The 22,576-nt window shown below is 51.2% G+C and overlaps 1 protein-coding gene across 1 annotated transcript in view; it reads right to left on the bottom strand.

The window, feature by feature from the left end:
- Nucleotides 1-22,576, bottom strand: part of LOC122544399 (polyamine-transporting ATPase 13A3-like) — a 59,670-nt gene that overhangs the window by 26,589 nt on the left and 10,505 nt on the right. The window contains exons 5-17 of the mRNA XM_043683646.1: nt 22,081-22,266; nt 21,126-21,277; nt 19,601-19,670; nt 18,146-18,280; nt 17,984-18,056; nt 17,595-17,726; nt 14,148-14,339; nt 13,878-14,035; nt 11,336-11,524; nt 10,094-10,155; nt 6,963-7,113; nt 2,245-2,361; nt 754-831 (exon numbers count right to left, since the gene is read on the bottom strand). Coding sequence (XP_043539581.1) covers nt 754-831; nt 2,245-2,361; nt 6,963-7,113; nt 10,094-10,155; nt 11,336-11,524; nt 13,878-14,035; nt 14,148-14,339; nt 17,595-17,726; nt 17,984-18,056; nt 18,146-18,280; nt 19,601-19,670; nt 21,126-21,277; nt 22,081-22,266 — 1,695 coding nt within the window. The remainder of the gene's footprint in view (nt 1-753; nt 832-2,244; nt 2,362-6,962; nt 7,114-10,093; nt 10,156-11,335; nt 11,525-13,877; nt 14,036-14,147; nt 14,340-17,594; nt 17,727-17,983; nt 18,057-18,145; nt 18,281-19,600; nt 19,671-21,125; nt 21,278-22,080; nt 22,267-22,576) is intronic.

Raw genomic sequence — 22,576 nt, 5'->3', positions numbered from 1 at the left:
AGCAGTGGTGGACACTCCCTCTTTATGGGCATTTAAGCGGGCATTGGATAGGCATATGGAGGATAGTGGGCTAGTGTAGGTTAGGTGGGCTTGGATCGGCGCAACATCGAGGGCCAAAGGGCCTGTACTGCGCTGTATTCTTCTATGTTCCTGTACCATCCCCATTGCTGGTCATCTGGGTCCCAGAACTCACTCCTGGGATACCTCCCACCTCACCCAGACTGGTTTGTTTTTAGGAGGAGGGGGCGAGGGCACATCGGCAGCGTGGGTGATGGCAAACTGCGGGTAGGTTCATAGAAACCTTATCAAGGCCCTCACCCTCCCAGTGTCAGTGACCAACAGCTCTCTGAGATCTCTCCAGCGTCCTCCGTTTTTAACTCGAGGGCAATTGGGGATGGGTAGCAAAGGCTGGCGTTACCAATGGTAACGAGGGAAGGGATACCAAAACAGGGCTCACACCTCGGCAATCCCTCCCTCCAACGCTCTGCCTCCCTCTTCTTTAAGACGGCTCCTTAAGACCGGTTTTCGAGTCACGACCTCCCGTCAAATCTTTCGCCAGCTGCTCCACTATGCTCGGTTGGCTGGATAATACTGCGGAGTTACACCGGCGGTGCAGGTTAATTCCTGTAGTGGCTGAGGCCCTGCCTAAGGCGCGGCGACTCTCGGGCTATACTCCCCACCAGTCGCCGTGCCCAAATTACAGAACTCTGGTGCGGCCGCAACTTTTACCTCTTTAACCTTCCGTTGTCAAAGAAAGAACGCAGTCGAAACGGACGGAGTGGAAGGAAGGGAACGGGAGAGTGCTGTACTCACCATCAGCTCCTGTAGCTCCTGCAGAGTAAGGGAGAGAAATCAAAATCTCAGTATAGAAGCAGGGAAAGGGAACATTAACCAAGCCCCTGTGGGCTTGCTCACTGACTGCAGCGAACAGAAGGAAATTGATAATGCAGAAATTATTTGGCGCTCCTCAATTAAGTACACCACTACTGCGTTTACCAATAACTCTCTTCTTTCTACATATCACCCCCCAACCAAGTAAAACAAAAAGGTAGATCTCAGACCCACTGATGAAGGAGTTTTAGTAATCACCAAGTGGGGTTAACCCTTTACTGGAATTGGACTTGTATTAGTTGGTTCTCCTGTTCTGGAGAAAGTGGGGGAGGGTGGGTTAAGAGAGACTATTCAGTTTTTTTTCTTGATTGCTATGACCTTTTAGGTTTTGCATTACCCTCGTGAACATTTTTCTTTGTACCTGCTCCAGTACATGTCTCCCATGCAGGCCGGATCGGTCAGTGTTGTAAAGCATTATCCTCGAGGTTAACCCACTGATGTATAAGTTGCTAGCACTGCCCGTTGATTTAATGAGACCAATAAATTTTCTTGCCTCAGCTGTCAGGACTTCTCCCGTTTTAATTAACCTACCACGTCAACTTAGCCAAGGTCAGTAAGCGCTTGGAAGAACAGCTGAATGACCTGGCAGACATGTCGCTCCCTGGGGTGGGGTGGGGTGGGTGGGGGGGAGTCTAAACAATGCACTGCGACAACTCATCCAGGCTTCCTCGCCAGCACCTTCCAAACACATGACCTCTGCCATCTCGAAGGACAAGGGCAGCAGACGCGTGGGAACAATGGGACGCGATGGCCTAGTGGTATTACCACGGGAGTGTTAATCCAGAGACCCAGGTAATGTTCTGGGGACCCAGGTTCAAATCCCATGGCAGATGGTGGAATTTGAACTCGGTAAAATCTGGAATTAAGAGTCTAATGATGACCGTGAATCCATTGGTGATTGTTGGAAAAACCCATCTGGGTCACTGATGTGCTTCAGGGAAAGAATCTGCCGTCCTTACCCGGTCTGGCCTACATGTGAATCCAGACCCACAGCAATGTGGTTGACTCTTAACTGCCAGTGACACTGTCATCTTGTGAAGAATTAAAAGAAATCCCGCAACTCCACTCTGTGACTTTGAGCAGTTCCTTTGTTGCTTCCCTGTCTCTGGGCCAAAATCCCCAGACCCCACCTGCAGGTATCCCTACACCACACAGACTACAGTGGTTCACCGCCAACCTCTCCACGTCGATGAGGTATGAGCAAGACATGCAGATCTGGTCAGCGATGCCCAATTCCCATCAATGAAGCAAAGGTTAGCAGTTCTTGCAACACATTCCCATTCCCAAGCATGGCACTGCTCCACGTTCCGCGGGTGCTCTCACCACACTCCCGGCCAGCCGGTCTCCACCTACCATGTCGGCATCCCCACAGCTGGGTGTCGCAGAGGTAGTCTGCCGTGGGGGATGTACAACAGTGGGCATGATCTGGTCGTGCAGGGCTGTCTCCTCAGCGGTGGGCTCCTCCAGGACCTACAAGCCAAGACAGGAAGGGTGACCACAGTTTAACAGAAAAGGGGTTCACCACTGGGTCTCTCAGCTTAAAGCACCCGAGGTGTTCTTAGCATCACGGTCAGAAATGAACTTTGACCCCAAGTCAGGTAAGGCTATTACTAGCGGTGTACCGCAAGGATCTTTTTTGCGCCCACTGCTGATAATCATTTTTATAAATGACCTGGATGAGGGCGTAGAAAGATGGGTCAGTAAATTTGCGGATGACGCTAAGGTCAGTGGAGCTGAGGGTAGTGCTGAAGGATGTTGCAGGTTACAGAGGGACACAGATCAGCTGCAGAGCTGGGCTGAGAAGAGGCAATGGAGTTTAATGTGGAAAAGTTTGAGGTAATTCACTTTGCGAGGAACAACAGGAATAAAGAGTACTGGGCTAATGGTAAGATTCTTGGTGGTGTAGATGAGCAGAGATCTCTGGGTCCATGTACACAGATCCCTGAAAGTTGCCATCCAGAGGGATCGAGTTTTGGAGCCACGAGGTCATGCTGCAGCTGTACAAACTTCTGGTGCAGCCGCACTTGGACTATTGCGTACAGTTCTGGTTACACCATTATAGGAAGGATGTGGAAGCTTTGGAAAGGTTCAGAGGAGATTTAATAGGAGGTTGCCAGGTATGGAGGGAAGGTCTTACGAGAAATGTTTGAGGGACTTGAGGCTGTTTTTGTCAGAGAGAAGGTTGAGAGGTGAATTAATTGAGACATGTAAGATAATCAGATGGTTAGATAGAGTGGACAGTGACAGCCTTTTTCCTCGGACAGTGATGGCTAGTACGAGGGGACATAGCTTTAAATTGAGGGGTGATAGAGATAGGATAGATTGGGGGGGGGGGGGGGGGTGTTTCATGGGCAACAGCTTGCTCTCCATACCACATCGCCGAGGCTTGTATCCTAACACCACCGCACCTGGAGATGACCCTCCAGCTTCGCCTGCAGCATCAACACAACACACAACGCCAGGGGCTGCTCCTGACGGGGGGAGGGATTTTTCGATCCCACTGGACAGCTATCGCCCACCTCAAGCTGGGCAGCCCCCACAGCCAGTAAGGTGCTGTCCCACCACAATCTGCTATCCTCATTCGGTGTACGGGGATTGGGAATTAACCGAACAGCAAACTGTAACCACTGCACCAACAACAAAAGAGGTCAGCTCTAAAACCGGCAAGTTGGAACATCCGGACAATGACGACCGGCCTTTCGGAAAACCTCCAGGACATCAGCGACTCTAGGAAACCAGCTGCCATAAATAACGAGCTCAAGAGAGTCAACGTGGAGATAGTCGCCCTCCAGGGAACAAGGCTGACAGGCAGGCTCACTGACAGAGAAGGACTACACGATTTACTGGCTGCAGAAGAGCTCTGACAAGCCCAGAGAGCACGGGGTCAGCTGAGCAGTGACAAACAGCCTGATGAAAGCAGTAGAACCAGGCAGCAAGGGCCCAGAGCGACTCACAACTCTTCACCTCAACACCATCGCAGGCCTAGTCACCCTTGTCAGCAAGTATGCCCCGACAAGGTCCTCCACAAAAAGGACGAGTTCAACGACAATCTTGCAGCCCTCGTTAGCTGCGTCCTTAGGAAGGAGCAATTTGCTCTTCTGGGGTGCAGAACACGAACCGTGGCCCTCCTGCCTTGCGGCTTTTGGTGTTGGCAAAATGAGTGAGAATGGACAGCGACTCCTCGAGCTGTGCACTTACCACGACTTGTGCATCACTAACTCCTCCTTCCAGACAAAGCCTCAGCACAAGGTTTCCTGGAGACAGCCACGCTCACAGCACTGGCATCACCATCTGATCCTAATTAGGCGTGCTGCCATCAAACGTGTTCTTCATTCACGCACTTACCACAGTGCAGACCGTAACACACCTTAGTGGGTTGCAAGATCAGACTGCAGCCTAAAAGATTCCATTGCAATAAGCAACAGGGGAAACCTCACAATCAATGTCAGCAAGATGTCCCAGCCAGACCTTATACAACAGTGGCTTTCGAGAGAGAACTCAGCACCTCGCGACACGGAGACTCTGCGACAGATAAGTGGGAAACCTTGCGGGATACCATGCACCGCACATCCCTGGCTATCTTTAGAAAGACAACCTGTAAGACAAACGACTCGTTAGAGGTTAAGGCAACCGAGATGGCCTCTATTGTTGAAGCCAAGCGTGTCGCCCTAGCTGAGGACAAGCGGTCAGCTAACAGGAGGAACCTGCAGATTGTCAGCGCTGCCAGGAACAAGGTTCAGCAGGCGTTTCACTAATGAGTACTAGACACAGCTAAGCGAGGAAATTCAGACGGCCGCTATAACGGGAACATTAGGGGAATGTGCGAAGGCATCAAGGCGGCATTAGGACCAGCTCAGAGCGAGGCAGTCCCCCTCACATCCTCTACTGGGGAAGTAAACACATACAAAGGCCTGCGGATGGAGAGCTGGGTTGAACACTACACTGATCTTGACCCCAGAGAGTACACGGTGTCTGCTTCAGCGCTTGATGCCAGCACAAGCTAGACACAAAGCCATCAGGGGAAGAGATCAGCAAGACCACTGACAGCCTGGCCACAGGTAAGGGCCTGGGTAGTGATGGGATTCCTCCCGATCTGATCAAGTCCTGCAAAGCTCGCTTCCTGCTCCAATTGTATGAAGTCCTCTGTCAGTGCTGGCAAGGAGGAGCTGTACCGCAGGCCATGAGGGATGCCAAGTTCATTGCCCTTCACAAGAACAAGGATAAGAGAAACGACTGCAACAACTACAGAGGCGTCTCTCTCTCTCTCCTCAACATTGTCGGCAAAGCCTTTGCTCAGGTCATCTTGACTCGCCTGCAGAAACTGGCAGAATGGGTATACCCAGAGTCACAGTGTGGCTTCAGAGTTAAAAGGTCAACCATAGGCATGATCCACACCCTTCGCCAATGCCAGGAGAAGTGCAGAGAACAGAAAGTGCCCGTGTATGTCACTTTCATTGACCTCACCAAGGCGTTGGGCCTGGTCAGCAGAAACGGCCTGTCGAAGGTTCCCTTGAAGATTGGCTGCTCACTGAGACTGCTGAACATGATAGAATCCTTCCGCAGAAACGTTCCGCAGAATGGGACAGTGCAGTTCAACGGTGGCTCCTTCTGAGTCCTTTGACAGTGGCATTCGCAGCAGTGGCAAACAAGGCTGCGCCCTCACTCCCACACTCTTTGGGGTTTTTTTTTTTGCTGTGCTCCTGAAACGTGCCTTTGGCGCAGCAACGGAGGGGACTTACCTACGCACTCGATCATACAGCAGGCTCTTCAACCTGGCCCGCCTCAGAGCCAAGACAGAAGTACGTGCAGCACTCACCAGGGACATCGGCTGTTTGCCGACGATGCTGCAGTTGCAACACACACCTAGCAGGAACTCCAGTTACTGATAGATCGCCTCTTCCACGCTTGCAAGGATTTCGGGCTGACTATCTGTCTGAAGACAACGAGCGTCCTGGGACAGGATACACAGGCACCGCCGGTCATCACCATTGACAACTACTGACTCATTGTCATCCATCAGTTAATGTACTTTGGTTCTACCATCACTGCCAAACTCTCCTTGACACCTAGATTGACAAGAGGATTGGGAAAGCAACCTCAACTCTTGCTTGCCTCATGACTAGAGTATGGACAAATTCCAAGCTGACAGTGAAGACAAAGATGCCAATCTACAATGGCTGCTTCATAAGCACACTGTTGTATGGCAGTGAAACATGGACTATATATGCCAGACGGGAGAGAAGACTGAACACCTTCCACTTGAGGAGTATCCACCATATCCTGGCAAAACAGTGTCCAAAACAGTGGTCCTATCGCGCACTGGCCTTCCCAGCATGTACACTGCTTGAGCAGCGGAGACTACGCTGGCTGGCCCATGTCCACCGCATGGAAGATGGACGCATGCCAAAGGATATCCTCTATGGAGAGCTCAAATCCAGGAAGAGACCCACAGGGTGCCCCCACCTGAGCCACAAGGACGTCTACATGAGGGACATGAAGGCGCTTGATATTGTTACGGAGCGCTGGGAAAGACTTGCAGCTGACTGCATGAAGTGGAGAAGCACCCTGAACCAACACCTCAACACAGGGAGAAGGAAGCAGATAAGCTGCTCGAGCAGATCAGCGACCACATACTGATGTGATCTCTGCGGCCGGGATTGTCACTCCAGCATTGGTCTCTTCAGTCACAAGCGATGTTGCTTCAAGGAAGCAGAAAGCCGGAACAACGCTGATGCAACCCATGGTCAGTCATGACCGAGAAGGGCCCCGCAGGCCACTCAACTGCACTTTCCGTCGAGTGTTACTTTCTGGAGGGAGCTCTGCCCTGGAAGCGGTGACAGCAGCAGAGAGACGCAGAGGGTTTTCGGAAGGCAATTTCCGAGCTCAGGACACAAGCAGTAGAGTCGGAGAAATTATGAAGGGATTTGGAAACAAAGCACAGCAAAGGCTTGGCTGAACCAGGAGCCAGTGCGGGCCTTGGGAGCACAGGCACAGAGGGCAGTTGGACAGCTCAGATACGGATGGCAGTCTTGGACAATCTCAGGTTGCTGGTGGAGGAACGAGTCACTTACCCAGCCCGTCGCCTCAAACATCTTGCAGTCCAGTGGGTCCCCTGAAATCTTCCCCTCGATGTTAGTCAGTGAGTGGCAGGTTGCCATGGCAGCAATGAAGTGTGACCGAGAGAGACTCTGGCCGGAGACGTCGCGTTCCAGGGAGAGAAACCTGCAGAGGGGCATAGAACAGGACGGTTACTCACCATGGGCCAAGTCAGACAGTCTGCACAGAGGAGGAGACTAGCTCTGGGAGGGAAAACGGCTAGTGACGCAAGCCCAGCTCAGAACGGAGACGAGTTGGGTACCTGGCCTGTGCAATGCAACTTTCAAAATGAGGAGATAGAAAACTTTAAAGCTGGAAGCGTAAATTTTCAGGACACAGATATAACCCTGCCCTCACTGGGAGACTCTGCACGTTGGGTGTTACCTTCAGGAAGGAGCTCAGTTGTGGAGGTGGTGATGGCAGAAGTGGCCAGCAGCCCAGGGCGGTGACCTTGAGTGGGGGCAGGCAGCCCAACACAGTGACCTTGAATGGGAGCAGGCAGCCCAGGGCGGTGACCTTGAGTGGGAGCAGGCAGCCCAGTGCAGTGACCTTGAATGGGAGCAGGCAGCCCGACACAGTGACCTTGAATGGGAGCAGGCAGCCCAGGGCGGTGACCTTGAGTGGGAGCAGGCAGCCCAGCGCAGTGACCTTGAATGGGAGCAGGCAGCCCGCGCAGTGACCTTGAGTGGGAGCAGGCAGCCCAGGGCAGTGACCTTGAGTGGGAGCAGGCAGCCCAGGGCGGTGACCTTGAGTGGGAGCAGGCAGCCCAGGGCGGTGACCTTGAGTGGGAGCAGGCAGCCCAGGGCGGTGACCTTGAGTGGGAGCAGGCAGCCCAGGGCGGTGACCTTGAGTGGGAGCAGGCAGCCCAGGGCGGTGACCTTGAGTGGGAGCAGGCAGCCCAGGGCGGTGACCTTGAGTGGGAGCAGGCAGCCCAGGGCGGTGACCTTGAGTGGGAGCAGGCAGCCCAACACAGTGACCTTGAATGGGAGCAGGCAGCCCAGGGCGGTGACCGTGAGTGGGAGCAGGCAGCCCAGTGCAGTGACCTTGAGTGGGAGCAGGCAGCCCGACACAGTGACCTTGAATGGGAGCAGGCAGCCCGACGCAGTGACCTTGAGTGGGAGCAGGCAGCCCAGGGCAGTGACCTTGAGTAGGAGCAGGCAGCCCAGTGCAGTGACCTTAAGTGGGAGCAGGCAGCCCAGGGCAGTGACCTTGAGTGGGAGCAGGCAGCCCAGGGCGGTGACCTTGAGTGGGAGCAGGCAGCCCAGGGCGGTGACCGTGAGTGGGAGCAGGCAGCCTGGCGCAGTGACCTTGAGTGGGAGCAGGCAGCCCAGGGCGGTGACCTTGAGTGGGAGCAGGCAGCCCGACGCAGTGACCTTGAGTGGGAGCAGGCAGCCCGGCGCAGTGACCTTGAGTGGGAGCAGGCAGCCCAGGGCGGTGACTAGGCCAGACCCCTGTGAGGAAGGCAGGCCCAGCAACAGCCAGGCCCTTATGATTTGTGGTTTTGAACCAATATTTCAATAACAAAGACTGTAATGTATAACTTTTTACAGGAAGACAGGTGCAGAATTACCTCCTTTTTAATTCCTTGGCACTCGCCAAATAGATTCTGCCCTTGACCACTCTCCCCCAATACCATCTCCCCTCCACCTTTCTTAGCTGGATCTTAACTTTTCTCAAAGAATCACCACTGAAGTGATGAGCTGAACACTCTGCTCTTGTGCTCCAAGATTTGATAACTCAACGCTTTCCAGTGCAATCGTTCACAAATTCACAGAAATAGGTTTCTCAATTTCCCTGGTGTAATCGGAGCTGACCTCCGCTGGGTTGATAGCCTAGTTCCATAACCACTATGCTACCATACAGATAAGTATGTATACATCGGTGCTGGGTCCATGTCTGGTTGTCATTTATATAAACGAGATGGATGAGAATACAGGAGGCAGGGGGAAGTACGTTTGCAGACTGGTGATATAGTGGACGGTGTAGAAGGTATCTAAGATTACAAAGAGATCTTGATCAATTGGGTCAATGGGCTGAGGAGTGGCAGATGGAGTTTAATTTGATAAATGCCAGGTTTTGCATTTTGGTAAAACAAACAAGTGCAAGATTTATACAATTAAATGTAGGGCTTTGGGTAATATTGCAGAACAGAGGGGTCTAGGGGTTTAGGTTCATAATTCTTTGAAGTTTGCCTCATATATGGTTAAGAAGGCATTTTGCACGCTTGCCTTCATTGCTCAGACCTTGGAGTACCTTTGGGTAATATTGCAGAACAGAGGGGTCTAGGGGTTTAGGTTCATAATTCTTTGAAGTTTGCCTCATATATGATTAAGAAGGCATTTCGCACGCTTTAATGCTCAGACCTTGGAGTACAGGAGTTGGGACGTCATGTTGAAGTTGTACAGGTTGTTGGTGAGGCCCCTTCTGGAGTAACTGTGTCCAGTTCTGCTCACCCTGGTGTAGGAAGGATATCATCAAACTGGAGAGGGTTCAGAAGAGATTGACCAGGACGCTGCCGGGAATGGAGGATTTGAGTTATGAGGAGAGACTGGATAGGCCGGAGTGTTGGAGGTTATGGGATGGTTTATAAAATCATGAGTAGAGATAAGGTGCCTTTTCCCTCGGGTAGGGGATTTCACGACTAAAGGAGCATATTTTTAAGGCGAGAGGAGAAAGATTTAAACAAGACATGGAAGGCAGCTTTTTTTTGTTGTTTTTAAACAAAGTGGTTTGCGTGTGGAATGAACTCCCAGGAGAAGTGGTGGATGCAGATATAGTTACAACGTTTAAAAGACATTCCGATAAGTTCAAGCACATGGAATGCGGGAGTCGTTTAGTTTGGATTACTGTTGGCATGGACTGGTTGGACCAAAGGGTCTGTTTCCGTGCTTTATGCCTCATACCCAAGATTGAGAGTCCAAGCGAACTGAGTAACCCACCCTGGTTACGTAACCATCTGCTGCTGTGATCACCGTGCCTGAGTTACTTGGAACCCAGTTAGAAACAGGAAGCAAGTAGATTATTATAATTCCAACTCTTGGCTCCCCTGACACACATGCACACCCCCACACACTAAGGTGTTTGGGCTAGACATTACTGGCCTCACCTTCCATCCTGAGCACGGAGAAAACCCCACATGTCCAGACCGTCCTCGGTCAGTGTCCCTGTCTGCAGAGGTTAAATAAATGAAGATAGTTAGAGAAGCTGGGGGGGGTGGTGGGAGAGGGAAAGGACTGTCATTGTCAGTAGGTATACATGGACACAATGAACCAGCTGGGAAAGACTGAACAGGGTGGGGCTCTCTTCTGTCATAGACATGACCAACTGATAGCAACTTCTGAAATTTTGGAGAAGATCGATAGGCTGAATGTAGAAAAGATGCTTGCATTATCAGAGAGACCAGTGATCAGAGCCAACGGTATCAGATAGACAGTCCCATTGGAATTCAGGAGAAACATCTCTACAGAGAGTGGTGAGAATGAGAAACTCAATCACACAGTGGTGGCCAAAGTCATGAATGTAGACACATTCAGGGAAGAAGCTGCATAAATGCACAAGGGAGAAAGGAACAAAAAGAGCAGTTAATGGAGTGAGATAGAAGTGGGAGGAGCTTATGCGGGACGTCAACAGCAGTACTTAGATGGACTGAATGGCCCAGTTCCCTGTTGGGAATTTGTCCCAATTGCTAAAGTGAAAGTGGAGACTTGACCACCTGAGCACTAAGATGAAGCGCTCGCCCTCTATCTATCGCAATGTTTAACTTTTACTTCATCGTTCAAAGGTGCTGAATCTCACTAGGTTGGGAATTTATGGATGTAGGATTGCTCGCTGAGCTGGAAGGTTCATTTTCAGACGTTTCGTCACCATACTAGGTAACATCTTCAGTGAGCCTCCGGACAGAGCTTCTGATCATGAACCTTCCAGCTCAGCAAGCGAACCTACATCCAGAACCTCAACCCGAGCTACAAATTTTCTCAAACCTCGTTGGGAATTCATTTCAGAAACCTAATACATCGGGATATTACGTTTGAGGGATGACACGCAGTATCCTCAAGAGGAATGGGGCAATGTTGGGTCGTTGGTTTTCAACAACACTGAGATAGCGCTCACCTTCAATCAACGCAGTTTGGCCACAATGCTGTACCTGACCAATGAGCAGAAGGAAAGCTTGAAGGGGGACAGTCAGGGCTGAGTCAGCGGGTCAGACCCTCAGAGAAAATGGGACGTGATGGGAGGAGACAGGTGGCGCTTTTAGGAATGTGCAGGGAGTGGACGGACACATTAAGGAGCAGCCCAACCTCCCTCCCACCTGCTCAGCGCCGCTGCCCCCCTCTCCAAGGGCACTGACCTTGTCGAAGCAGACCAGATTGAGCTGCCCACACACGTTGATGCGCTGCGGGCTGATAGAGTAGATGCCCTTCCTCTTGAGGCGATGCTGAGCGTAGACGATGCCAGCCGTCATGGCAGCGGGGAGGGCGGGCGGCACGGTGATTGTGATGATGTCCAGCGCCTCGATGACGATACGCTGAGCCACCTCCTGGGGTCAAGAGAGGGGAGAGGTCAGCAAAGGTCAGTCGCAAACACCTTCCCACAACCTCTTCTCCACCGCACCCCAGGCCAAACACAGTTAACACCAGGATAGGTCAGGGAGACATATACGCTACAGCTTAAAGAAATAATTTGCTTCTCCTAGGTATGCAAAGTAGGCCTTTCCAAAGTGGGGGATGGGGCCCTTCAGAATGCTGATGTGGAGCTCTGACCAAGTTAAAGCAGCCAAGCCACTAACAGATGCTCCCATAGTTCACCACTGCCCCATTTCCTGGACATTCCCTCACCAGTTGTCACACGTCTCTCCCACACCTCTGCTGTCTCCAGTCTCACATCAGGGTCGAGATCATTTTCAAGCCTTGAAATGGAGGAACATTGCGGAAAAAGGTTTGGAACGTGCCACTGTACACTGTTAACACATAGGGTCACGTCATGGAAGACTGACCGGCAACGACAGGACAAAACTGGTTAAGGTGGGCCATCAGGACACCCATTTAACAAGCTGGCTTAAAACATCTGAACAGCCATTTTCATCAACCCAAGGCCCTTAAATAATATTTGCAGCTTGTTTACCTTCCTGTAGCCATCAGATACTGGAAATATGCACCATACTGTTTAGCAACCACTCCAAAAGCACTTTTTACTTCCTTTCTGCTTTTATGGGATGTCGGCAGCACTGAAAGTCGTATATACTGCCCATCATTAACCGCCCTTGAACCGAATGGCTTGCTGGGCATTTCGGAGGGTAGTAAAGAGCCAACCACATTGCTCTGGGTCTGGAAGATTTCCCTCCCTGAAGGTAGCTCAGTGGTTAGCACTGCTGCCTCAGCGCCAGGGACCTGGGCTTGATTCCAGCCTCAGGGTGACTAAGTGTGGAGTTTGCACATTCTCCCTGTGTCTGCGTGGGCTTCCTCCGAGTGCTCTGGTTTCCTCCCACAGATGTGCAGGTCAGGTGGATTGGCCATGAAGAAATGCAGGGTTGCAGGGATAGCCTGGGTGGAGGGGGGGTGGGTGGATCTGGGTGGGATGCTCTTCAGAGGGTTGGTTGGACTCGATGGGCTGAATGGCCTTCTTCCGTACTCTAGGGATTCTATAACCCTAAGGCCATTGGTGAACCAATGAACTGATGCTACTTTTCAAGCTTTACTGTTTAATTACTTTCCAGATTTAATAACTGAATTTGACTTCCACCAGCTGTCACGGTGGGATTTGAACCCTTATTTCTGGAACATTAGCCTCAGTCCATCCAGTACCATCACCCCCACGGTGACCTCTGAAATTTCACCCAAATGCACTAAAATGGTAAATGTCACAAATGTTTAATCTATCGCCTGGAATGTAACTGGTCTACTCTGAATTTCTACTAAACTGACAGGCAAGAGGGGCATAGAGGCTAATCCCAGCGCAATCAATATCCCAGCAGAAGCCAGGCCTGGGTGCCCCTCACCCCAACATTAAGACCTTGCCTCAAACCCACGGCAACACAGGAGCTGAGCCGACAAGTCAAAGAAATACAACGATAGGCTGCATGATGGCTCAGAGATTAGCACAGCTGCCTCACAGCACCAGGGACCTGGGTTCGATTCCCGCCTCAGCCGACTGTCCGTGTGGAGCTTGCACATTCCCCCCTGCGTCTGCGTGGGTTTCCTCTGGGTGCTCCGGTTTCCTCCCACAGTCCAAAAATGTCGAGAGTGTGGTGCGGGAAAAGCACAGCAGGCTAGACCAGCTACACTCAGCTAGGTGACAGCAGAGAGGTTTTGTGAAAGGATTGTGTAGGAGACCAGGCCTCAGGCTGCAGACAGGTGGAGAAAGGTTGGCTTCATCATAGGATGGCAGTGGTGACATGATACAGAGCTGTTTCAGTTCAGTAGCAGGGGTGGAAATCTGACCGAGAGGTTCAAACATGGAGTTCTGGAACTTGGCCTTGGGATATGACAGCACCTAGGAGAAAGTGAGGACTGCAGATGCTGGAGATCAGAGTTGAGAGTGTGGTGCTGGAAAAGCACAGCCAATCAGGCAGCACCCGGGGTTGGGGGGCGGGGCTGAGGGGGGTGGAGAAATGAGGAAACTGGTGAAATCCACATTGATCCTGTGTGGTTGCAGAGTCCCAAGGTGGAAAATGAGGCTTCCAAAGATGTGCAGGTTGGGTGCATTAGTCAGGGGGTAAATATAGGGTAGTGGGCATGGATCTGGGTGGGTTACTCTTCAGAGGACTGGTGTGGACTTGTTGGGCTGAAGGGCCTGTTTCCACACTGTAGGCATTCTGTGACATCTACAATAACAACAAAGAAAGGAGAGTGGATTGCAAGGCCGCCGCTACCCAGGTCGCACTCCATACTCACCCCGTTCAGGGCACTGCTGACTATGCTGTAGACCATGCCGAGCCCAGCCACGCACACCAGGCAGAGCAGGAAGCGATACGCATCGCGGTACAGCTTGAAGTCGGTGGGCTTCGGGTAAAGGATCGAGCAAACCAGCTGCCCTTTCGAGGTGTAAAAGCCTGAGGAGAGATGGAGAGTGGGGAAAAAAACAAGGATTGAAAACTTCGAGATATGGTCAAGGCCAAGCCAGGCAGCTCAGACCCGACATCACCTTCATTCACCCCCACGTACCTGTACGGACAACGACAGCTTTCACCGGCTCACCCCTGTAAAACCGCGTCTGGATGACCGCCGTGCCGCAGAAGAGTGTGTGGCGCTTGTGGTTCTCTGGGCTGTACACCTCTTCCTCCTCTTCTTCCTGCGCTGTCCCATTGCACTGGGAAGGGACCGGGAGGTTGGTTTTCAGGATGGGCACACTTTCCCCTGTGGTGGGGCGGGGGAAGACAGAAAGCAAGACACGCCATTAAAAAGGCAATTCATGGTCCACAAGAGAGTCTTTCGAAGGTGGTGATCAGTGATAATTGATCAAAGTCAAATGAGTTACAAAACAGGGGAGGACGCTGGACAGCTCATGCTGCGTTCTTTTCATTCGTTCATGGATATGGGTTTCGTTGACCAGGCCAGCATTTATTATCCATCCCTAATTGCCCTCAAGGCGGTGATGCTGGTAGCGCTGGAGCTGCCTCTTGCAAGTTCTCCAGTCTGAGGGGTGTAGGGGACATCCACAATGCTGTTAGGGAAAGGACTCCAGGATTTTGACCCAGCGACAGTGACGTATCGCCAAATCAGACTGGTGAGACTTGGAGGGGAATTTCCAAGAGGTTGGGCTCCCAATGCTGCCCTTGCCATTTTAAACGTTCGAGGTCTTGGAGGTGCAGTTAAGGCAGCCGTGGTGCATCTTATCGATGGTCCACATTGCTGCCGCTGAGCATCTGACATGGAGGGACACAGGATGCAATGCTAGATTGCATTGCCTTGAACGGTGCTGGACCTTACTATACAATTAGCCCACTCCCTTCTACTTGCCCTGCAGACCTGCAGCTATTCTCTCCTTCACATATTTATTCAACCTCACCTTTTGAAAGCTCCCATTGTATCCACTTCAAACATCCTCTCGAGTGGCGTAATCCAGACTGCAACACGCCACGTTTAAATGTTTCTCTTCACGTTCCTCACCTCCCCCGTGGGTTATTTTCATCTTCAATCTGTGCCCTTTGATTACTGTTCCCACTTGTCACTGGACTCAACTCACTCATCAGGGAGGAAGCGAGGGACTGCAGATGCTGGAGATCAGAGTCAAGATTAGAGTGGTGCTGGAAAAGCACAGCAGGTCAGGTAGCATCCGAGGAGCAGGAGAATCAGTGATTCGGTCAAAAGTGCTTCATCAGGAATGAAGAAGGGCTTTTGTCCGAAACGTCGATTTTCCTGCTCCTCAGATGTTGCCTGACCTGCTGTGCTTTTCCAGCACCACTCTGATCTTGGCACTCACTCACCACCTAATCCATCAAAAACCTCTCACAATTTAGTACACAGCTATTAAACTGCCCCTCGAAAGCAGTTGGAGGTCTGCAAATCTGTCCCAAAGAGGGGCCGCTGTGACCTGAAATGTTAACGCTGAATCTTTCTCCACAGATGCTGCCTGTTGTGCTTTGTATATCTAATCTCCCTTCATTGCTCCAGGGAGAACAGGCCTCATTCATTAAACCAGTGAACCCCTCCAGCCTTCTGCAAGATATTTCCATTGTTCCCTATTTTGACAAACACCTCACCTTCCTCTGAACGTACAAACGTATGGATTTGGAGGTCACTCAGTCGCTCAAACGTGCTCCACCAGTTAATAAGCTTGAGGTTGATCTGATTATTTCACATTCTCGCCTATCCCCAACCAATCCCCCGCAATCTTTCACCTCCACCACCCCCCTTGCTTTTAACACATTTACATCCGTCTTTAAACATGGAGTCCAATAAATGCCTGCATTACTCCACAGGGGGTCTCTCCAGAACAGAACACCATCCTCACTTCTGTGTTCAATGCCCCTTTGTAATAAACAATAACCTCAGAGATGAGCCCATTCTGACTTTCACTATGGTTCTGGCAGGTTTAGTCAAGGTGCCCATTTGGCAGGGCAATGCCTCCTATTGATCGGACGACAGACTGGTATCTCTGTGGAGCGTGGCAGTTTCTCGGCCCAGCATCCCGGTGAGAGAGAGTGGGTCCTGCCTGGGCATGCTCCGGAGGCAGCGGGAGGAGATCTGGGAGGTGGCAGCTTCAGCAGCAGCGATGGCATCGTGGACCAACGCAGGAAGAACGAGTGGGGAGGGTGGTCCCCTGGTATCTGCAGCAATGGGCAGGAACAGGCAGTCTTCCGGAGAGACCGGGCTAACAGGAGGACTCAAAGACTGCTGAACTTCTAACTTCATGTTTCTAGTTTTTAAAAAAATTCATTCATGGAATGAGGGCATCGTTGGCAAGGCAACATTTATTGCCAATCCCTAATTGCCCAGAGGGCAGTTAAGAGTCAACCACATTGTTGTGGGTCTGGAGTCACATGTAGGCCAGACCGGGTAAGGATGGCAGCTTCCTTCCCTGAAGGACATTAGTGAACTACATGGGTTTTTCCAACAATCGACAAGGGTTTCATGGTCATCATTAGACTCTTACTTCCAGTTTTCCTTTTTAATCGATACAAATTCCACCATCTGCCGTAGCAGGATTAACAATCCAGTGATACTACCATTAGGCCGTTGCCTCCCCTACTTTGTTTAAGAAACATGCTTATCTTCTTACTTTGTTCTTCTACTTATTGCCCCGTGCCCAACTTTCTAAAACTTTGTTTCGGTTTCTTTTCCTACTTTGTACGTACGTCCTTTGTCCCTACCCAAGATGGTGTTGTATGTGGCGACATTAGACACATTTCACTGTACTCCCGCACTTGAGTACACGTGACAGTAAATCTAAACTAGCTACCAAGGAAGGGGGGTTTCACAGGGAACATTGCAATGGATGCTGTTGTAAGGACATGGCAATAGAGGGCCTGCGGCGGACAGCCCAGTGCACCCGCACGGTTTACCCCTCACCCGTTAACAACCTCCCTCAGCCCAGTGCACCCGCACGGATCACTCCTCACCCGTTCACAAGCTCCCTCAGCCCAGTGCACCCACATGGTTCACTCCTCACCCATTAACAAGCTCCCTCAGCCCAGTGCACCCGCACGGTTCACCCCTCACCCGTTAACAAGCTCCCTCAGCCCAGTGCACCCACATGGTTCACTCCTCATCCGTTAACAACCTCCCTCAGCCCAGTGCACCCACATGGTTCACTCCTCACCCATTAACAACCTCCCTCAGCCCAGTGCACCCACATGGTTCACTCCTCACCCGTTAACAAGCTCCCTCAGCCCAGTGCACCCGCACGGATCACTCCTCACCCGTTCACAACCTCCCTCAGCCCAGTGCACCCGCACGGATCACCCCTCACCCGTTAACAAGCTTCCTCAGCCCAGTGCACCCGCACGGATCACTCCTCACCCGTTAACAACCTCCCTCAGCCCAGTGCACCCGCACGGATCACTCCTCACCCGTTAACAAGCTTCCTCAGCCCAGTGCACCCGCACGGATCACCCCTCACCCGTTAACAAGCTCCCTCAGCCCAGTGCACCCACACGGATCACCCCTCACCCGTTAACAAGCTCTCGTTGACCACACATGTTCCGCTGATCAGTACGGCGTCACACGGCATTATCATGCCATTGATTGGGATGAGGATGACATCTCCGGGTACTAGGTCGGTGGAGAAGATTTCCTCCGTTGCTGTGAACATGAAAACACAAAGAGGAAATAAACAACCAAGAACAGAGGGGGAAGAAATCACGAACGCTTCACCTGCTGCCGGTCCTTCCAAGAGCAGGAATTAGACAGCAAGAGCGGACACGAGGCAACGTGACGCGAAACCGTTTTTTTTTTAGATTACATTACAGTGTAAAAACAGGCCCTTCGGCCCAACAAGTCCACACCGACCCGTCGAAGCGAAACCCACCCATATCCGTTTTGTAGAAGAGGCGACTCACTGTTGTTGCTGCGGTAAACCCTCACTCGGACCACGTTGTGGGCAGCCACCATGTCGTGGAGGAGGACGTATTGCTGGGGGGAATGAAACAAAGGAGACTGTTCAGAAGGTTTCTCACGGTGCCTGAGCTGGTTTTCTCAGCTATTCACAGGGAGCTCTTTACCTTTCTCACAGTGTATAGGGAGGTACAGATGGAGACAACAGACATGAAGACAATGGCAGACGCGTACAGGTAATAATCATCAATAGTCCAGAGAATCACACTGAAGACTTGGAAAATGTAGAATGGGTTCAACACCTACAGAAAATGAGAGAAGTACAAGATGGGTTACAGTCAGTGTCAGTTCCCTCTACCCTTCTAAATTGAAAGTAAAGCTTTCTCAACACAGTCCCCCAACAAACATTCCCCAGGTAGGGGCAGTACGGAGTTAGATACAGAATAAAGTTCCCTCTACACTGTTCTTTCCCCACCCCCCCGTCAAACACTCCCGGGACAGGGACAGCACGGGGTTAGATACAGAGTAAAGCATCCTCTACCCTGCCCCCATCAAAAACTCCCAGGACAGGGACAGCATGGGGTTAGATACAGAGGAAAGCTCCCTCTACACTATTCCCCCATCAAACACTCCCAGGACAGGGACAGCACGGGGTTAGATACAGAGGAAAGCTCTTGCTACTCTTGTCCCCATCAAACACTGGTAAGACAGGGACAGCACAGGGGCACACACACTGTAAATCTCTGTCTACTTTTAAACTAAAAGTAGAACTTTCAATTTAAGCTTCTTTAAGCTTCAATAAAGCTCCCTCTACTCTTAAATTGAAAGTAAAGCTCTCGCAACTCATTTAAGCAGAAAGTGAATCTTCCGTGACACTGCCCTCATCAAACACACAGACGGTATTGAGAAAAATTGGATACAAATACTGAAAGGAAAATTGTTCACACACTCATTAATTACAGGGATGTCATTTCCCTGAGCCCAGAGTACCAGGCCCTGCTTTCATGGAATGCAGACTTTTATCAACCTCATCACATTGCTCCCTTCCCAAACCTGCTCTGCCCTCTCCCTTTGGCTCAGCAGAATGCAGCTGGCAGGAATCATAGAGTCCCTACAGTGTGAAGCAGGCCGTTCAGTCCATCGAGTCTATACCAACCCTCCCTGGAGCATCCCATCCAAATCCACTTCCCTACCTTATCCCTGTAACCCTGCATTTCGCATGGTTAACCTACCTAGCATACACATGCCTGCACACTGTGGGCAATTTCTCATGGCCAATCCACCCTAACCTGCACAGCTTTGGACTGTAAGGAAACTAAAAGATTCGGAGGAAACCCACGCAGACACGGGGAGAATGTGCAAACTCCAGTCAGTCAGTCACACGAGGCTGGAATCAAACACGCCTTCCTGACGCTGTGAGGCAGCAGTGTTCACCACTGAGCGACCGTGCCACCCAAAGGTCAGGTGGTGATGGAAGTTGCCCTGCCATCTCAGAGACCTGCATGCTGCAGCCGTGAGGAATGTGGCCTCCCGCTCACCCTCTCATTTCATTTTAACCAGTTCACAGGGCTCAGTAGAACCACTGGATAAAGGGTGCAAAGTTCTGCTACCAAACGCCTTACCTCCTTTATCAGGAGTCGAGGGATTGAAGGCACTTTCACATCAATCTGATTCTCACCATAGAAGAGCTTCCTGTGAAGACAGAACATTTGAGAAGCTGTGGACAAACCAGTGCCCTCACAGAAAAGAGCCCCACCAAACACATCAGTGAGAACAGTGCACACCACCTTGAGGTACCCCACCAGAGATAGATAGCTTGCTCCCCGCCATCCTTGCAAATTATTGTCCCATCTCCATCTCCTTTTCCAATCCAAAGTCCTTGAATGTGCTGTCATATGCATCTCCGCCCTCGAACCCCACCCCTCCAACCGCAACAAGGACAGAACCCCTCAGTCTTCACCTTCCACCCCATCTGGATACATCGCATCATCCTCCGCCATATCCACCTCCTACAAACAGACCTCCACCACCAGGGATATATTTCCCTCCCCACCCCTATCTGCATTCCGAAAAGACCGTTCTCCCAAGTGAGTCTCTTGTCAGGTCCATGCCTCCCCCACCAACCTACCCTCCCCTGCCACCGCAAACACTGCAAAATCTGCACGCACACCTCTCCTCTCACCATCATTCAAATTCTCAAAAGAGCTTTCCACATCTGTCAGAGATTTACCTGCTCTTCCACACATATCATTTATTGTATCCATTGCTGCCAATGAGGTCTCCTCTACTTTAGGGAGACAAGGCGCCTACTTGCGGAATGCTTCAGAGAACATCTCCGGGATACACATACCAAGCAACACTACTGCCTTGTGGCCCAACGCTAACACCCACTCCACTAAGGATATGCAGATCCTGGGCGTCCTCCATCGCCAAACCCTTACCACCACTTCCACAAGACAAAACCACGACCTGCCCCAACAGAAGCACCACCAACACCCGGCTCAATGACGACAGGGTCAAAACGTTAGGTGTCACAATACCAGCCATTCTCTCGTGCACCTCACCTTCTGCAATTATCCACAGACATGGAGATAAGGCCCACCTGAAAGATGGGAAACACTTCAGCCTACGTGGCCTTCAGTTCAAAACCATTCCATCATCTGCCATTGGGTGCGCCCTCGGAGGAGTAAGCCATCCTCAATCCCAAGGGTCTCCCCTACTCAGCTGAATGACCTATGCCAGCTGCCTGTTAAGCAACACCGAAATGGACACGCCCTCCCTCCCTCACCTCTGAAATCACATCCAGCTTTAGAACTCTGAGATTTCAGTTGTCTGGCCTCTCAAAGACATTCCCAACCTCCATCACTCACCCACAGTGCCAGTGCCTTTGGTGCGAAGCTCCTCAGTTCTGGAAGCCTCAATCTAAACTTCTCCTGCCTGCCTTAAGGTGGCACTCAAGACCTACCTCTCTGACCAAACATTGGTACATGTGCCCTGACGTTGCCTGAAAGGACTCAGCGTCATATTTTGTTGGTGCTGCCGTGAGGTGTCTTGGGCTAGGTCAATGCCAATTTACGTAGCTGTAGCAGAAAGAGCAGCCCTCCTGCCTCTGAAGCCCGGCCCAAACCTCACCGTGCGGGCACGTACCGATAGTCTTTGCTGGTTGTGGGCAGAGTGGCACTTTGACACGCGTGGAGGGCTGAGCACGGGATTCCCTTCTCCAGCGCGGCCAGTCTATGGAACGCCTGCCCATGTGGGCTCCACATGTACTTGATGTTTTGATGGACGAAATAACGGATCTAATTTGCAAAAAGAAAGGGGTGACAAATAACAGGGTCAGGGGTGGCGAGGGCTGCAGAATGGAAGTGGTATTTTGTAATTCACTGTCATCCCTGCCAAAATCCCAGCAGCACCCCAGCCTCACGTGGCAGCCCAATGTGCCACTCATACTCCTATTGCAGATTGAAATCTGGAGGGGAAATTTCAACAAACCCAGGGACAATCAGCTGAGATCAACTCACTTAGCCCCTCTGGCACTTATAACAATCCGAGACAGTTATACACCTCAGTGCCACAAGGCACTCGTGCGTTTTCCTCATTTGATTACACTCCGCAGCACGGTTACACTCTGGGGAGAATCCATTCTCCTATTCCCAGGAATGTCCGCACTACATAGGCCCAATGTACCACAGTGGAAAGGGGCATAAGTTTGAGTAGGAGGCAGTTCAATGAGTCTCAGCATGAAACAGTGCGCAGGAATGGTATGTACGATGGACATGGGTTAACTAGGAGGGGTGACAGATGGTGGCAATTTGGTGGTTGGGAGTTTAGGAGGAACAGGAGCAAAATGTTCAGTGTAGTAATCGCCAGGTCTCCAAACTCCAATCCCTCCTACATTAATCTTGAACTTGTCTCTGTCCTTCAAGAAGAGGGGGAGAAGGTTGTTTAATAGACTGGCTTACGCTTCTGTTTAACATCTGGATTACAAGAGGCAGTAATAATGCCAAACGAAGTTATGGTTACAGCATTGGATATGCCCCAATGCACTGTCCTGTCCCATCTCGATCAGAAAAGAGAGCAAACAAGAAACCCTCAATCTGACCTGAACTCTTTCCACATCTGGAGTGTCAGGCAGCAGGCCCTTTTCACACTCTGGGTGCTCAATCATGACGGAAGCTGCACTGCACACAGGTTCCTTATCACAGCTGGGAAACAGCACTCCCAGGGGATCGTAGCCCGGAGCCTCCATGAACTGCACTCTGACCCTGAAGCATGTGCGGAACTCATCCTGCAATTAAAGGAATGTTAATTAAGAAATACTCTGTCAGTCAGAGAACGTCTGGCTGCAGATGGTAGTGTGAACTCTGCTTGCAGTACTGCCAATCAGCTGCAGGTGGCCCTCTGACTTTGTCTGCATCAGATGGCAGCCAATTTGCAGACAGCAAGCTCCCACCAAGAGTGGTGAGGTGATGGCCTTACAATTTTTTAATAACGTTTACTGAGGTGAAGAATTATGAACTAAAATGTTACCTTGTCAGAAGCAATGGATCAGAAAGGGCAGCTTTCTACAATATCTCACCTCTCCCGAGTGGCTGTAG

This window comes from Chiloscyllium plagiosum, chromosome 48 (assembly GCF_004010195.1).
Source record: "Chiloscyllium plagiosum isolate BGI_BamShark_2017 chromosome 48, ASM401019v2, whole genome shotgun sequence".
In the NCBI taxonomy this organism is placed as follows: domain Eukaryota; kingdom Metazoa; phylum Chordata; class Chondrichthyes; order Orectolobiformes; family Hemiscylliidae; genus Chiloscyllium; species Chiloscyllium plagiosum.
This window is presented reverse-complemented; position numbering and strand designations above follow the sequence as displayed.